At 37.8% G+C, this 18820-nt stretch overlaps 1 protein-coding gene and 1 long non-coding RNA gene across 3 annotated transcripts; one reads left to right on the top strand and one right to left on the bottom strand.

The window, feature by feature from the left end:
* Positions 1-496: 496 nt before the first annotated feature.
* On the bottom strand, positions 497-3366 carry LOC120295958 (magnesium-dependent phosphatase 1-like; the record flags this gene model as incomplete). Its single annotated transcript, XM_039317587.1, has 4 exons — positions 497-958; positions 1116-1232; positions 2332-2503; positions 3149-3366. Coding segments are annotated over 4 exons (675 nt in total), but the record flags the coding sequence as incomplete, so codon positions are not given.
* An 11973-nt stretch (positions 3367-15339) lies between these two features.
* On the top strand, positions 15340-18597 carry LOC104452924. Of its 2 annotated transcripts, none has more exons than XR_005552884.1 (5): positions 15340-15381; positions 15857-15943; positions 16232-16310; positions 17106-17201; positions 18587-18597. It is a non-coding gene; the product is annotated as an uncharacterized LOC104452924 (long non-coding RNA). The 2 variants fall into 2 exon arrangements; XR_005552885.1 differs by lacking the exon at positions 18587-18597 and adding an exon at positions 18401-18573.
* The last annotated feature ends 223 nt before the right edge of the window (positions 18598-18820 follow it).

Here is an 18820-nt window from a genome sequence, read left to right as displayed (position 1 = left end):
GATTATATGGGTAGAGATTCAAGGCTTCAAGGCCAAGATTGTCCTTTTCTCCCAATAGAATGGCCATAAGAAGAGAGAGAGAGAGAGAGAGAGATTGCTTATTGCACTTTGATGAACTAATGGAGGCAGCTCAAGGTAAATAATATATGTGGTCACCTGTGCGCACGTGCAAACTAATGGGATCACAGCAGTGTCTCCTATCATGACTCCGCAATCTTAAACCTGTCACTTCCAAAACGAGTAGCTTTTATACCCTTTTGTTGATATGGGGTGAAGTGAATCACAGTGCTTTGGATTTAGTATATCCGTCCATCAAAGATTTCCCTAGTTCAAGAAATCGCGTTGATATGCAAAAGAGAGAACCTATCTAGCAGGATCAGAGTAAGAGGCTTGTTGCCGGCACGTCTGAAGGAGATGGTTGCTGCCTCCCCCACCGTTTTAAACTTAAACAAAGAAAAGAGATCTACAGTAAGCAAATGCCACAAAACCTCACACGTTTTGGAGAAACTCAGAAGACTTTACTGTCATTTGCACTTCAACATTCTTAGTAATCAATGGAAATCCACACCCGAGTAGTCCTCTATTCAATATGCAACTTTCAACTCTCTGTTGGAGGAGGAAACTTCCATCTAATGTAATCAATAGGGTATATAACCCACAGTTTTGTCTATTCTATCGGTAAAAGGAATATTGTAGCTTACAATGCAATGCAGTTGCAGAGTATAATTTGTCACCATTTTGGTACCTTTTAGATAGAGTCCATCCACACAGGACCTTACATTCAATTCCGTCACTTCTTCTCAGATGAATCTCCATCTTTGGTGAACTTTGTGCGCCATCTCTGCTTATTCTTCTCAACTGTGTTAAAATTCTCAGAGAATTTTGCTAGCCCTTGTCTGAATGCTCCAAGGTTTACACCATTACCGACCAAAATACTTGTTACTCCCATTTTTGAAACCTGCAAAAGTGAAAGGTATATTTCCTCAAATAAGCACGAAGAGTATTACACAAAATCCACCATAGAAGCCATAAGAACCAAAAATTACTTATCGTTCCAGATGCTACCTCCACAGATGATATAAAACACAGGAATAAACATTTAACTAATGAATTACCGCTTCAATATTCCTATCCTCATCGTCAAAGAAAAGCATTGAGTTGAATGGCACCCCTGTCCTTGAATGAATTCTCTGAAAATGCTCAGTCTTGTGTGACCAGCTAGAGAAAATCTCCTGAATAATTGCAAAGAGAAAATTGAGCATATAACAATTTCTCCGCCTCTATCAATTTAAGAAATGCTTGTTCTGAATCCGAAAGGTGAACCACAGACTATGAATAATCCAAATATTGATCCAGAGCAACAAACTCCAATTGCATGACAAAACCACTATGTCTGGTAGAGAAAGTATAACATCATACAAATTTCTCCTAAGGCTACAATTGACAGGGCTATGGTTGCTTGACAAAACCACCTTGATCTACTATAGGAAAAAATAACATTATAAGCATTTCTCCTAAAGCTACAATTGGCATGTTGTTATATCCTATTCCCTTAATTTGTTTTACCTTTGATGAAAAGGATACCAGTCGATTATAGTGCATCAAAGATGGCTGACAGATTAGTGGAAATACCCTACTATGTCTGACCCAAAAAATCACCGATTCAGCATGCGGTTCAATATCAATTTCAGTGATTGATCTTGTTTGTTGTAATCGACTAATCTCAACATAGATGCCCAATTATAGATCTTTTATGGTTCATATGCTGGGTTGGGTTCATCTGTGTAATAATCTAATAATCAAATGAACAGAGTTGAAGACATGAAAGCTCCAGAACACAAGGTCCCTTGCATCTAGAAATTTTCCCCATCTATTAACAAAGAAATATAGTTCTAGATTCCCATATGGATAAGCATGCATATTGGCTGGACTCCATTCAACCACCAGCAACTCTAACTTCCACAAGGTCTCTCACATATTGTGACACATTTGGTTGACTAAAAACTTCCGCCACTTAGCCAGACAGTTCAATAACTTTTTCTAATCCCATTCATCAAAGATTAAGTTTCTCAGATTAAGATCATTTTTCTCTCAAATTTGTCAGAACTTTGATGAGACAAAAGTCATGTAATGATCATACATCACCCATGCCAGATGAATTAATGAAATGCTCTAGCTTGCTTGACCAAAAAGATATCACCATCTAGCCAAATAGTTCAAAAAATATAGATACAAATATGTAGAGTGGGGTTGAATTGCCTGATGCTCAAATAACTATGCACACCAGTGAAGGCGGCATAGAGTAGATACAATTATATTCTAAACGCCAACCTGGGCAACAAACATCGACTTCAAGCTAAGTTTCTCCAGAAAAGTCTTGGCTATATCTGGAGTTGGCGATCTGGAAGCAATGGCAACATCGATTCCCTTGTCTTTCAGGGCATAAAGAATACCTTTAGCGTGAGGGTAAAGAGAAGGCATTTCACGTTTGGAGCGACATTCGCTGGGCGTCAACAAGAAACCACCATAAGCAAGTCAAGAAGGTTTTACTCACAATGCAAAACATGCATCTAATCAAACGAAAAACAAAGGGCAGCCTAGCACTCAGGATTCACCAAATCTTTGTATTGTACTATCGAAAAGACACCCTTAGGCCTCAAGGGCGCCAATGAACGCGAAAAAAGAAGAAGAAAAGAGACATTCCAGCTGCAGAAGGGTGTGCAGTTCAACGACATACAGATGTTTCAGAATGAGCTAACAAGCTACAAAACACAAATGGTACTGACACCTAATCATATTAAGCTCAAACATCAAAAGATTCAAACAAGAAAACATCAAGATAAAGAGATGAACTAATTCGCAAGTCACAACCGATGCTGATATCGAATTACGTTTGCCCATCATCCAAAATCAATGCCCATCGACATAAACAAAAACTTTTAACAAGATTAGCGTCCGAGAGCTCAAATTTGACATTTTGCTGCCAACCCAATTCATCCCACGAACGCCTCGTCCGGTCACGACGAATTGACCTTGAAAGGAGGGTTGTGTCCAGAATTTCACGCAGGTACTCGCGATGGAACGATGGCGAATGACGAAAAGAGAAGAACAAGAATAAGGAAAGAGAGGAAGGAAAGAAGGAACGAACCAGTAGAAGGGCCAGAGGGTGTAATCGAGATCGAAGACGACGAGCCTGGGCAGCACCTGGAACATCGCCATCATCTGCAAAGCCTCCTCTTTCACCTTCTCCTCCCCATTTCCCCTTCCCCCCCCCTTTCTCTCTCTCTCTCTCGATGGGACTCGAATTGGCTGATGGGTGGGCTGCGCCGTGGGGATGCAACCGAAAACGAACCGCACCGAACCAAAAAGTCGGGGTTTTGGGATTCAATTTTTATTAAAAATCAAAACTTTTTGACTTTTTTTTTGACTGATTCAGTTTTTATCGATTAAGTGAATCAAATCCATAAAATTTAATTTTTTTTCTTTTTATTTTGTTCTTCTATTTAAAAAAAATCGATTTTTTTTTTTTTTTTTCTATTCTTTTTTTTCTTCTTATTCTTCTTATTCTTCATTGGTAGGTCAATGACCACAATGGCCGTCGACGACCGGCTAGAGGTGAGCCGGAGTCTCGCCACAACCCGATAAGGCTTAAGCTCACCCAATTTTGGTGAGGTCGAGCTCGTCAGTTGGCCACTTAGGTGAGGCTCTTGGCCTCGCCATAGGTCGGAGAGGCTCAAGATCATCAGAATCTAGCAAGGCCTGAGCCTTGCTAGCGCCAACATGGACAATGACTGGCCAATGAAGGAGAAGAAAAATAAATAAAAATAAAAAAGAAAGATAAGGAAAATAATTTTAAAAATTAAAAATTGATTTTTTTAAATAAAAAAATTGTTGAAAGGAGTGCATGTAGAAAAAAAACAAAACAAAAATTAAAACAAAAGTAAGAACCGAACCGAACCGAATCATAATTTTGGTTTTGGTTCGGATTGGATTTTGGTTCGATTAAATAAATTTCCTTATTGATTAGTTATTTTTTAAAAACTGAACTAAACCAAACCACCTACACCCCTACTGTGCCTTATTGAGTCCTGCGACTAAGGTAAATTTATCCTAAATTTTCTTCGATATTTAATAGGGAAAGTTCCAAATAAAAGTTTGAAGTGCCATTATTTTCTCAAATTATGGTTTGAAGTGGATAATATTTTAAATAAAGGCTTAAAGTGCCTTCATTTTCTTAAATAAGTACCTAAAGTAAATATTGTTTTAAATAAAAGTTTGAACTCACAAGTTGTGAAGGGTAATTTCGTCTTTTTAATTTTTTTCTTTATTTTTTCGTAAAAAACTAAATAAAACAAATATTTTAATAAATAAATAAAAAATGGGAAAACACAAGGGGGAAGGGTACCTCTCGTTAATGGCTACCGCCCCATTGTCGGTAGGGCAACAACAATAGCTAGTGGGGTCATTGGCGCCTAAGCGAAGGCTGGCGACCTTTGCCAATTGAAGGCGAGGGTCTGCGGCCCTCACTAAAGACGAGAGAAGGCGGCAACCTTCTCCCAAATCTAGGCAAAGGTCGTTAGCCCTCGCGCCAGCCTAGGGGCCCTTGCCTAGGGTCCTCGGACCTTGTCGCCTAGGTCTGGAGGCGCTAGGCAAAGGCCATCAATCCTCGCCCAAATGAGGGCAAGGGGTGGCGACCCTCACCCAAATGTAGGAGAAGGTTGTTGCCCCCTCCCATCCTTGGCTAGGGCTAGCGGATCCTTGCCTCCAATTGGCGGGGGTTGTCGGCCTTTGCCCAAGTGCCAGCGACCCTAATGATCATTCTTGCTACCCCATTGGCGATGGAGTGGCAGCCATAAGCAAGAGGGAGCCCTTCGGCTTGTGCGTTCCCCTTCTTTAAAAAAAAATAAAAATATATTTTTAAGTTTTAATATAATTAAATTGTGTTTAGACAAAAAATACCCCTTGATCGGTCATAATTGTTTGCTAACAGCCAAGGTGATGAGGTTAGGCCCTTATTTGAAATAGTCATAACCACTTCGAGCCCTTATTTGAAACAAAATTTATATCAACCTCTTATTTGAGAAAATAAGAGTACTTCAAGCTATTTTTTTTTTTGGAATTTTCGCTTTAATGGGGTTGATATCACGAAAAATTCCAATTCCAAATTGGTACACTTGTAATGAATTTACCTTAACGCAGTTTTTATCTTTAAATATCCCAAATTGATATATCTTTGACAAATTCATCACATATGGCCACAAAAAGCATAAACCGGTACACTTATAACATATTTATTACAAATTATTATTTTTATCAATAAAAGCCCCAAATTGATACCCTCGGTTAAATTGGATTAATATCATAAAAAGTACAAAATCGGTACATCTATGACAAATGAATAGTAAAATCTCAAATTGATATATCGGTCAATTGGCATATGTCATCCAACTCAGTAATTTAAAAGTAAAATTTAACGGAAACTAATATAGAATAAATTTGTCACCAATGAACTAATTTGGGGTAAAGTTGTCAAAGGTGTATTGTTTAGGGTTTTTAGTTGTTAAAAAAATAGTTTTGAATAAATTTGTCACTACTTGTACTAATTTGGAGTTTTTCGTGCTATTAACCCTATTTAATATGAACTCTTAACTTTATTTTATATTTTGACAAAAAAATTATTTTTATTAAAGTTAACATTTGAATATGTTATTTTGTAAAACATAAATAATTTGAAAAATATTTCCTTTTAAAAATAATAACTTCTACCTTCTCTCTTTATGGGAACTAATTAGTCAAGCCAATAAGATGATTTTATCCCAGATATTTAATAGGTTCTCTTAACCTTTTTTTTTTATTAGATCCCACCTTTGAACTTTAAAAATTCGCTAAATGTAATTATTTCATTAAGTATATTGCTATATCACATTTATTTTTCTAAGGGAAAGTGATACAAATAATCCTTAAACTTTGATTTAATATGCGATATAATTCTCAAACTTTTAATTTGTTTAATATGATCCATGAACTTTTAATTTGTTCAACGTACTCAATTTATTCCCTATATTATATGAAAATGTATAAGGTCGTCCCTAAGGGAAAGTGATACAAATAATTCTTAAAATTTAATTTAATATGCAATATGGTCCTCAAACTTTTAATTTGTTTAATATGATCTATGAACTTTTAATTTGTTCAATATATTCAATTTAATTCCTAAATTATATGAAAATGTATAAGGTCGTCCCTAATCTTGAATTATTAAAAGGATGACACTTAACATTTTCATATTGCTCAAAGACTACATTTTCATCTCTCTCTCTCTCTCTCTCTCTCTCTCTCTCTCTCTCTAGGAGTGAGAGATATGGGTGATCTTAACAATATTCAAATGATACAAATGATCATATTAAATATATGTCACGACTTCTCTTTTTCCGTCCAGGAGAAAAGGAAGAAGGTTTAGGGGTATTTGCCTAAAGAGGCGGATCAACGGCCTTGGATTAGGCGCGGGCTCTCCCAAGCTCATACCTCGCATGACATTGGATTTCATATTTTAATTCTTAACAACCTATGTATTTTTAGGAATTGTCACTAGCCTATTAAGGTCGACTAGAAACCAATCAAGACGCGGGAGTGTTGTCTCGATTCCTACGCAATTAGAGATTTCTAGGAACGGAGACTTGTTTACACTAACGTTTCTATTAGCGCCCTTACGGTACCACTAATTTGTAAAGTTATTTATTTAAATGGTCACACAAACTTAATTACCAATTATGATTTTTATGAAACAACTAAGTGTTCATGCAAATGTTTATGTAGGTTTTTTTTTTTTTTTTTTAATGTCTAGACTAATCCTAACATAATCTAGAAAAGAAATATTGAACAGCGGTGCGGTAAATAAACATCCGAGAAATTAAAAGGACTTGAAAGTAATGCAGAAAAAGAAAGACTCGATACAAGTTGGGCAAATAATATTACACGGCATTGTTATCACACCCTGGGATAGGATCCCCATGAGCGAAATAGGAGCAAAATTATACTACCACATGCAAGGAGCAAGATTAGATAGAAATCATAGCTTAAAACATAAAAGAACTAAGTTGAAATCGGTCTCAAATATGTGGGTTTGAGTTGATTTTGCAAATCTAGGTTTGAACCCAAGTCAAGCAAATAGGTTGCATGCCCATATTCAAGCCTCGACACTCATCACATGCGAGATCTAAAGGAAACATTATTTGATCCAAGTGAAAGTAGGTAACATGATCTTTCAAATGCAACAAACATCACATAGAATGATCAATTGAACATATCAAAACAACATCTTCAAAAAGCATATATACATAGTCCACATTGACCAGCCATGAGTCAATATGGATGGGCTTGGTTTTGGCTCAAGTCGTGGACGATTTCATGGTTTACTTGGAGATTTAAAGACCAAGCCAAGCTAATCTCGGCATTATTGGGTACTCCAATATAACATTCCTCAAGCTCATGAAGACAAGTAATGCACGAAAATCGACATAACAAATCAAACATGCAAGGCTCTTGAAGAGATTTCAACACTCATAAAAATTCTAGCCTCAAAAATCAGTTTTCTAGACCGATTTTCCTCTTTATTTTCATGTTTGAAACATGTTCAAACTCGAACAAAAATACATCTAGGATACTTACCTTGCTTCATAGTTTCTTTTTCAAGCGGTTCTTGGTCAATGAAACCAAGAAATTATCCTTGAAGGGCACGTGGAAGTTGGCTTATTCAAACTGGAAATGAGATCTACATAAAAAGAACTGACAACGAAGGTTTTCGTTAACCTCTAAAATTAGACTTCAGGATCTCTTTTGTTGGAAAAATTAACACCAAACCAAACTATATGTATTCTAGTTTGGGGTAAAAGTCAATATTTTCCTTATTTTGTCTCTCAATTATCTCAAAAATACTCGTTTTCTCTCACTCGTGACCAATCGGGCTCAACACCTGGAAAATTTTTCAATGTTTCTTGGCCAGCTAGCGGGGTGTTTTTGGGGGGGGCTTTAGGAGGCATTCCCGATCTCCATTTGGGAAATACAACCTATGGTTGGAAATATATTGAGTGAAGTTTCACTCTCTAGCTGAAGGTTTTAGCTAATTTTAGCTGCAAGTTTATGAAAATTTCACTTTTCTCTCTGAAGGTTGATCTTGAATTTCTGGGTTCTCCCTTTCTTGAATTGCTTTTGGAGGTATTTTTGGAGAACGACCGTGCGCTCTCTCCTCTCCTTCTTGTCTCCTACCTTTCATGCTCTGAAAGAGCTTGCTTCATAGATCTTATCCCATGAATTAAGGGATTTTTGGTCGGTCTTTTGTCCACCTACCAAGCCTGCCAACTAAGCTAATTCACCCACTTCCTGACTTAACCAAATTTCAACTTTTGCACCTATTGAGTGTGTGGATTTGGTGCGATTTTCCCATGCCTTAAGTAGCTTATCCTTAACCAATGTTTGTCCACTTGCAGTACCAATAATGGTCTTCCATCACGTGTAGAGATCGGGCTGGTTGAGTAGCTGAGGAGGATATTTGTGGACTGAGTTTTGGTTGCTGATTTGAGTGCTTTAATCTATCAATTTGGCTGCGGTTTTTGATCAATTAGCAAGCTCATGTATAGTAGTTTAAGATCTTGACCATTTTTGCAATTGTCTTCATATAATTTTGCAAGGAGTCTCTCAAAATTGGCCATTTTCTTGGCCGAGAATGCCCAATTAAATACAATTTGGTCCTTTTTACCTGATTCGATTAATTAGACCTGACCCAAGTTCAATTTCAACTCAATTGGGGGCCGAGACAATGATTTAAGGGCTCGGGTACAAATTTTGCAAAATTTGCAAAGTGGTCCCTCAACTTTTGGAAATTGCATTTTGGCCCCAACTTGCCATTTGAATTCAATATGACCTCTTGGGCTTGGCTAGTCACATTTAGATCATTGGCCCCAACTTGCTCTTTATTTTTATTTTTATTTTTATTTTTGGGAAAAAACCACGAGGAATCATAAACTTTGCTCAAAGTGACAGATTTACCTCAAACTCTTTTGTGACATGAAAAACTCTAAACTTTGCCAATAGTGACACATTTACCTTAAATTATAGGGCATCTTGGTCTTTTTACTTTTTTTTTTCCTTCTCTCTTCCCTCTACCAATTCTTGGCGTCCGGCAAGGGTCACCCTTGCCTAAGCCGGCTAGGGCCGCCCTTGTCGGCGTCGGGCGAGGCAGCCCTTGCCTGGGTTGGGCGAGGCCTCCCTCACCAAATGCGGCGAGGGCACCCTTGCTCCGAGTTCGGCGAGGGCATCCTCGCCGGGCCTTCGCCCGGCGTCGGGCGAGGGCCGTCCTCGCCCGACGCCGGTGAGGACGGCCCTCGTCAAATCGGGCAAGGATGACCCTCACTAGATTTGGCAAGGGTACCCTTTGCGACATCGGGAGGGCACCCCTCACCCGATCTGGGGAAAGGCCCTCGCTCGACCCAGCCGAGGGCGCTCTCGCCCGATCCGGCGAGGGTAGCCCTACCCGCCCTAGGCGAGGCAGCAACCCTCGCCCGACGCCGACGAGGGCAGCCCTCGCTGGGCGTCGGCTTCCCTCCGTCGGCTACGCCATGGTCGACGAAGGGAAGAAGAAGAAAAAAAAAAAAAAAAAAGGAAAATGGGAAAAATAAGACAAAAATGCCCTTGATGGAGTAAATGTGTCACAGTTTGAAAATTTTGGGGTTTTTCACGTTACAAAAAAAGTTTGAGGTAAATGTGTCATTTAGGGCAAAGTTTGGGGTTATTGGTGGTATTTTCCCTTTTTTAATTTTTTTTTTTTGAAAAACATCTTCCATTATATATATACTAAACTCCTAGATAATTTATATGCAAAAATTTGACATGAAATATTTTTCTGGAGAAACAAGTTCCCATTTTTCGGAAATGATTTTTGGGCAAAAATTCAAATGTCAACAATATAATATTTAAAAAATTAAATAACTGAAACCTAAATGTAATATATTCATTAAATTATCACTATATTACATTTATTTTTTTTATATGAACTGCCACGTTGGCACAAATTGGGCTAGAATGATGACGTCGGCTGACGTGTTATCTTCTCAAGCCGGTTAATTTTCCTTTTTTATTTTTCCATCAAAATCTAAAGTACAAATCCAATTTTAAAAAAATTACCAAAACAGTTGGCATCACTTAGCATCCCTAAGGATGGAGTTATACTGTTTTCAAAGTTGACCTCGGTTTTTCCTCCGTGCAACTCAAATTAATCCGAAAAGAAAACTAAAATCCCGTGGTGTTGTGGGATGGAGATTCCCCAAATGTAGTTAGCCCACAGGCCCTTCGTTTCACGACAATTATTTGCAGCTTCCTATCGTATCATCTGATTTCCATATTATGGTTTAATAACATCTGATGAAGAATTTTTACCAAAAAAAAAAAAGAAACATCTGATGAAGAATGTGATCCTACTGGTGGACTGGATTAACACAATTTTGTAGTTTCCATTACTTTTGGATCCGAGCAATAGAGTGATGCTTAATCTTTTGCTTTGGTATTGATGAACAGGGAATTATGTGCACAGGCTTGTTGAAACGTGCTCGACAAAAGAAAGAAAAATCAAGGGAGCAGGCGGTGAAGGACTTGGAGGTAAACAATGTTTCGGTTAGTGCTCATTCCGGCAGTCATTGTAATCATGCTATTAGATGTAGCATTGGCCATACGTGGTCTCACCATTTGCGGATGATCCTTTCTTATCTCGTACATGATCACTACAGTTCTTAATTTCCTCTAGCACTTGCATTCAGAAGCTGACATGACTACTAAAACTTACGGACACGATTGGCTTTGCCACTGAAACCACAACGTAACTTCATCAGAATCTAGTACATGCCAAGCTGATTTGTTCAACTGAACAAGCACTAAGGTTTCCTTTTGGTTTTTTAGCATTGGTTATTGTCTTCTTTGCTGGAGTTCAAAAGCGAAACTTGCTTTAAAGAAGGTCAATAGTCAGTTGGCTAATTTCACATTGCCGTGTTTTATTTTTCTGCCTTATTGCTTATTACAGTGAATTTGGGCTGATAACTTATATCTTTTACCATCTTAGGACCTGGAACGGCATAGGGAAGAACTCGAACAATTGCTTATTGTGGAAACGGCGTGCGGGCACTTTTTTTTTTAGCATTACTAGCGGGGTGTCTTCTTCTCGAAGTCCCAATCAAGAGACCAAGGAAAATGATCTTTGTGGATATTCTGACCTGATTCTCATGAGTGTTGCTTTTCTTATCTTTGTACTTTTCTTACCATGGCGATAGTATCGCTCTTTCCTTCTTAAACTTTTGTCGAGTGATGTTTGGCGGTTGTATAGTTTGTGTAAATCAAAATGTTCTTGATTCTTTTCTAGGATGATGAATTACGAAACAATGTATTTGTCATAATTCCTACTCTGGAGTTTTCCATCTTCAACGAATAGTGATCTTGGCAGGCCAGGCGGGGCTGCTGAATTTCAGACGTTAGCGTAAGCTCTAATTCACTAGAAATCTGGGTTATTGACAGCTGTTAATGGAAACTTCTCATTAGTCACTATGTGGTATGGTAGCTCATCTTTGCTTGAAATTCGTTTCCTTTTTGTCAATGGTTTCCATGGAACACATTGCTTTTTCATATCAAAGAGTGAACGAGGGATCAAAGTCACCAGAGTGGGATTTTTCGATAAGCACTATGAATAAGTTTGCAGATGGAAACGAAGGCCAGTTTACCTCCAATAAGTTGCATATTTAACAGGATCTATAAAAGTGCGTAGAATGATTATATAGGTACAGATTCAAGGCTTCAAGGCCAAGTTTGTCCTTCTTTTCCAATGGAATGGCCAGAGAGAGAGAGAGAGAGAGAGAGATTCCTTGTTGCACTTCGATGAACTGATAGAGGCAGCTCATGGTAAATCATATATGTGGTCACCTGCACACGCGCAAACTAAGGGGACCAAGGTGGTATTTCCTATCATGACTCCACAATCTTAAACCTGTCACTTTCTAAACAAAGTAGCTTTTGTCCCCTTTTGTCAAATATGGGGTGAAGTGAATCGCAGTGCTTTGGATTTAGTATATCTCCATCAAAGATCTCACATTGATATGCAAAAGAGAAAACCTATCTAGCAGGATTAGAGTAAGAGGGGGAGAAATCTACAATAAGCAAATACCACAAAACCTCACACATTTTGGACAAACTCAGAATGACTTTACTGTCATTTGCACTTCCACATTGTGAGTAATCAATGGAAATTCACACCTGAGTAGTCCTCCATTCAATATGCAACTTTCAACTTTCTGTTGGAGGAAATTTCCATCTAATGTAATCAATAGGGTATAACCCACGGTTTCATCTATTCTATCAGTAAATGGAATATTGTACTGTAATGCAATTTGGAAGTGTAACTGGTCGCCATTTCAGTACCTTATAGATAGAGTCCATCCCCACAAAACCTTACATTCAATTCCATTACTTTTTCTCAGATGAATCTGCATCTTTGGTGAACTTTGTGCGCCATCTCTGCTTATTCTTCTCAACTGTGTTAAAACTCTCAGAGAATTTTGCTAGCCCTTGTCTGAATGCTCCAAGGTTTACACCATTACCGACCAAAATACTTGTTACTCCCATTTTTGAAACCTGTAAAAGTCAAAGGTATACTTCCTCAAATAAGCACGAAGAACCGGTGGTGTTACACACAATCCACCATAGAAGCCATAAGAACCAAAAATTAGTCATCGTTCTCTAGAAGGAAGCAAAGTAGCTCAAGGCTACTTCGCGGGAATCACATCAGAATCGAGCCTTGGGCGAAATCAGCATCTCGAGCGAACACAGTACGAAGTGTAGCACGCGCGAAGGTGACGACATGAACACGTTGACTTTTTTAGTCATTGTATTACTATCATCTTTTCCAGTTTGTGCAAACGAGTCCTCGAATATTATAAATTTTTTTATTAGGTCTCCCGGTCGACGACAATATTGACCGGACCAGGGTATCGGCATCAACGAAAGTCACAAGTCTGACAAAGTCCGTCTTCAAATGAAGATAGTTACGAAAGATTTGCTGAACTCTAATTGCAAATTATTTGTCCCTTCAATTTAATCGGAAGAAATTAATTACCTAGAATCGTTGTACTTTTCTAAAATATTTTATATTTAGTCAAGAAAATTTTGAGATGTTAGTATTTTTCATGGAAATACAGGGGATTTCGCTTTGATCTCTCTATTTTGTTTCATTAATACTAATAGCCACGACGAGAAAAAAAGAAAAGAAAAATAAAAACTTTGACCGACAAACTTAGCAAATAAATATAAAGACAAAGAGCATTGCATCATTTGCGGACCGGGCAGGGAGACTCCGGTGAGGGCGGCCGGTTTGATGTCTACATTTATCTTGGTGTCATGGGAGAGGCTCTTGTAATTTAATTTCCAGAATTAAGATTGGCAAAATAAGGGCGTGCATGGTTGCGTTTTTATTTTTTGTTTATGAACAGATTTTCTGTTTTTTTGTTCAGGGGAACAAAAAAAAAGAACATAAACACGTTTGTTTGCGTTTTTGTTCAAAATATGTTTTTTTGTTTCAGGGAACAAAATTAGAACAGAAACAAATAAAAAAAAAACTTGTTTCTTGTTTCTGAAACAATTTTTAAGAACAAATTTTTCTCTCCTTTTTTTCTTCTTCTTTTTCTTTGGCCGATCGCCGGCCTCGGCCATGGCCGGCGATTGGCCCGGCGAGGCCGAGCATTGCCGGCCTCGACTATGGTTGGCGACCTCGCCGGAGCGTCGCCAGCCCGGCGAGAGGCTCGGGCGACGCCGAACCACCGGGTGACCGGTGGTTGGGGAGCTCGGTCTCGCCGAGGCCGAGCCTCGCCCAACCACGGCGAGGCTCGGCCTCGGCGAGGCCGGCAAGCCTCGCCGTGATCGGGCGAGGCCACCGGCCCTCGTTGGCTGATCGCCGGCCATGACCGAGGTCGGTGAGCGGTTAAAAGAAGAAAAAAAGGAAAAATAAAATAAAATAAGAAAAATAAAGAAAAAAAGGAAAATTAAAATTAAAAAATTAAAAGAAACAAAAAAAACATAAATTTACCAAACATGTTTCTATTATTTTTTATTCCGGAATAAGTTTACCAAACGCATTTTTCAGTAAAAAATTGTTCCTCGAAACGAAACATAAACAAACGCGCCCGAGTAAATACAAACAAATGGGCCCTAAATAATTACAAATTGAGACTTAAAATTAAACATAAAGATTCAGATTTTGTTTATTTCATGGGAAATTAATGACTTAGAAAGTATTTTATTCTAAAAATAATCACTTATATCACTTGAAATAATTAGTTAATGAAAAATATTTGCATTATCAATAACAATTCATACTATTTTCATGGATGATGAAAATATTTTACAAATTATATATTTTTCACGAAATAAATACACTCTAAAATCACATCTCTTATATCCCGTCCAAGTTTAGACTTTAGCGGTCTAGAGTTCACGGGTCCGCAATGAATGACTATTGTCCTCACTCACTAGCAATGACTAGTAAAAGTTTGAATAGTTTCAGACATTTTTATCACCGTATCCAAAGTTGAACATTAATTAAATTAGGTGGCATGATGAGGCCATGAGAATAAGCTTTTTGCATGGATAAGTTCTCGTCTATTTAGACGCGTAAAATAAATCCAATTCTATCCATAATATTTAAATAATGCAAAAAAAAGAAACGCTCTACAAAATTTAAAGTAAGATCTTTTGATTGAGATTGAGTTTGATTTTGAAACACCATTGGAGATACACTCACTTGTGATTGGCTACAAATTAAATTATCTTTTCCATTATTCTAGCTAACCGGGATTCTCAAAGATTATAATGCTAATTTCAAACTTCTCGAACCATCTCATCCTCTCTCTCTCTCTCTCTCTCTCTCTCTCTCTACATCTCCGAGTTGACTCGCCGGAGAACGGCCGCGCCATGGGAGTCCCCGCCTTCTATCGGTGGCTCGCCGATCGGTACCCGAGCTCGATCGCCGACGTCGTCGAGGATCATCCATCCGTGCTTTCACCCCGACGGCAGGGTACGTGCGTGCGTTCCTTCTAGGTCCTTTGATCAGATCACTATTAAGCGTGGCAGCAAGCAATCGCGAACTAAGATGTTCACAACTTTTCGCCTAACAGAGACACGATTTCATGCTAACCTGGTGGTTTTCCTTGGGTTTATTCTGTGTGCTCACTAATTATGCGGACTTAGAATGCTCATTGTGCATCTTTCTGTTCTTCAGGGTGCTATCAATTTACTGGTGATGGTTTATAGGAGGGGTTTACTGCCATGGGAGGTTACCTTACTGAAGCAGGCGAGGTAGTTTCATTATGCATCCTTTGATATGCAGTTTCCAGTTGGGTAATGTTGTGGTTGGATGATGAATTCGTGGGTTGGTTGCACTAATACTAGTTGTTCGGGTTACATGTTCTTGTTTGTTGAAGAGTTTATTTCTTCTTTAGGATGTGGTTTCCACAAGGCTTTTCTAGTTATTTTTAGCTGCCATAACTATTTTCTGTCAGTATGTTTTTGGAAAGACATTTTCTATTTTGCGTTTTTTCTTATATTTTTGTTTTAACTCTTGCAAATTTGATTTTATTTAGTGAACACCTCAAATCAGTTGGTATATGCAGAGTCTATTTTTTCATATATATATATTTTAAGGTTTTGGTAGAAAATCCAACAAATCCTAGTTTGTGATGGTTGTGTGAATCCATTAGTCTATTCATTTCTTGTAAAATTTAATGTATTGACAATCTTTGATGAGGAGTTTTAATTTCTTTCTCGTGTCCAGGTCATGTTAGACAGAGTAGAACATTTTATCCACTCTGTTGCTGTCTACGAATATCAAAATTTTCAGAAGCAGGCTCGCATACAGCAGGTAACTTTGGTCATTTACGAATGCTATAAATTCAATCTGTTTGTAAGGCAGCATGTGATGGAGAATTCGAAGAATGATTCAAATTCTTTCAGTTTCTTTTGGTGTTATTCGTGGAACAAGTGGAGTGGAAATATATTTTTTATTTATTTATTTTTTAATTCCATTGAAAATAGTCGTTCAGGACTCATAATCAATTAAAGCATGCGACACTTTTAGTACAGACTAGTGAGTACAATACATATGCCAGCACTCAGTCCTATTTAACTTTATGCTCAACATTTTCTCTAGGCATTGGAGAATAATGAAGAAATGAGATCTAGATCAAGAAGAGTCATCAGAAGAATTACAAAGTCCAGTTGTTGACAAGGTATGCAAAGAGTTGATTTTCTCCTTTACTTGTGTGGTAATTGAATATCTTCTGTTTTGCACTTTCAGTTGATCAAAGGCAATTGATATGGGGCAAGTCATAGTTTCTGTAATCAATAAAGATGATGTGGTTTTGTTTGGGCGGGGACTATCATTAAGTTTGATTTTGTTCTCTGATTGTAGGTTGGGATTTAATAAAGAGATCAGGTGCACTGAAAAGATGTGCACTTAACAAGTTGAACGAATCAATCTTTAAGTGGCTCCTTTTATATCTTCCTAGCTTTGGTTACTCCGACCTCTCTGTTCAATAGATTTTAGCATTATTTAACTCTTGCGCTGTCTAACTGAAAGCATAGTCTTATATGATGAGTGATGTCTTATGGACTCCAGTGTGTACCATACATGAGCTTAAATGGTGTTGACGCTACTCTTTTTTGGGGGCCAGAGTATTTCTGCTATGTTCATTTTTTCTTGTGTCCGTTTTTTTTATGGGGGGGGGGAGGCGGGGCGCTGAGCTGATGGGAGAAGCTAAGTTTCACACAGTGTACCATTGAACTGTGATTCTTTTTTTCCGTATGCTCTTAAGTGAACATTTTATGAGTGAAGATACCATTTTTAAGCGTTCTGAAGAGAATGGTCTACCTTTTACATATTTTGAGTAGTCAGATAAATTGAAAAGTTTGACTTTTGATGTGTTATTTTTGTGGATGAATTATAATATCTCAAAGGAAACATGAGAAGCTTTACGAGCTAAATAATCAATTCTTGAGTTTGATACACTATGGTTTGGAATCAGGTTAGATTAAGGGAGCCTGGATACAAGGAAAGGTATTATGCAGAGAAATTTCATGTGTCAACTCCTGAGGAGATAGAGAGAGTTAAGAAGGAAACGGTAATTTTTTTCTTTGTATCTTGAAGCATTCAGTTTACTTACTTTAATATCAGTATTATTTCTCATAATTATTTTGCTTTTATTTCGTCTTGTTTGTCTTGGTAACTTAATATATATTTGTTTTACAGTGTTCTGTGCTTACTCTCCTTGATTTTAATTATTGTGATTATTTGTGGCATTGATTTAGTTTGTTTGGATGGTAAAGCAGTCTTTAGACTCTGAATCTCTTAATAGCAGTTCCTTTACATTTAGATGTCTACTTTTATTGCAAATCTGTGTGGATGTGGAAGTTATGTAGCTTTGAGGAGCTGTAACTGTGTTCTTTTAAATAGGAAAGACATTGATAATTCCTTTTTCTGATATGAATCAAGAGGGAAGTTCTTTTTACGTTAATTTTTCATAGGAAGTGTTCCTTTTATGGAGATTGATTTATTTAGGAGTATACCTGATAGTTTTCACAGCCAATGTTTTGCTTGGTGATTTCTATGGAAGAAGGATCTGAATAGCATTTAGTCAACTGCATTTGGACTTCGGATGAGGCTAATTTATTCTTCTGCTTATCTTAGACAATTTTAAGTATGACAGTTAGATATTCTGGAAGAAATGTTGCTATTAGGGCATTAGCTTTTCTTTTTATTGTTGGGTAAAAGGGTATGGGTCAACTAAGCTGGAATGTTCTGATGCCAGGAACTAAGCTGGAACATTCTGGCTCCATCATTTGTTCAAAATGGTTTTTGGTGAACTAAGCTGGTACCATCTGAATCCTACTAGAGCAAATAGATGTTTTGACGTATCTCAAGTAGATGCTTATGTGGTTGCATTTGGTCTTTGCATGGTTCAAATGCATATGCCACTAGGTACCGAATTTGAGCGTGATAGAAAAGAGTGGCGGTTTCCTTGTGACTTGATATTTTTGTGGGTACGATACTTGGAGGATTTTTTCATGTTGACAGTGCCTATCTTTCGCATTGTAAATATATGTCATGGACTTATTAATTGGATGAGTTCTCGTTGTCAGAAGCTTCGGTTTCACTTCAGTTCCTCATTCCAGATTGTGTGGCTTCTTCAATATATTTGCCCTTGGAAAAATGTTAATTTCTCTTGTTTGTGAAGTCCTAGAATGCTATTATCTTACTACCTCTTTAGCATCGTAAAGATATATCATGGACTTATCAATTGGATGATTTCCTCATTGTCAGATGCTTCAGTTTCGGCCGCAGTTCCTTCTCATAGATTGTGTGGCCTCATCAGTACATTTGCCCTTGGATAACTGTTATTTCTTTTGTTTGTGAAGTTCTCAATTGCTAGTATTTTCCTATCTGTCTAATTATTACAACTGCAGTTTTGTATCGAGGTTAATGGTTGATGGCATTTCTACTTTGCAGGTTTTGAAATACATCAAAGGTTTACGTTGGGTCTGTTGGTATTATTACCAAGGTGTTCGATCCTGGCAACGGTGAGTTTTACCATTAAGGTCTGCAAGAAACAATACTAATCCATCTTGACGTGCCTTTTAATAGCAATTATCCGATTCCATTGCCTAGAATGTGCTTATAAACTGTGTGTATTGGACGGTACTTTGAAGACCTCCTACTGGGATATTGAGCAAAGATCTTGTT

Source organism: Eucalyptus grandis, chromosome 7 (assembly GCF_016545825.1).
Source record: "Eucalyptus grandis isolate ANBG69807.140 chromosome 7, ASM1654582v1, whole genome shotgun sequence".
NCBI lineage: Eukaryota > Viridiplantae > Streptophyta > Magnoliopsida > Myrtales > Myrtaceae > Eucalyptus > Eucalyptus grandis.
The sequence above is the reverse complement of the archived record's forward strand: the minus strand, read 5'-3'. Positions and strand labels throughout refer to the sequence as shown.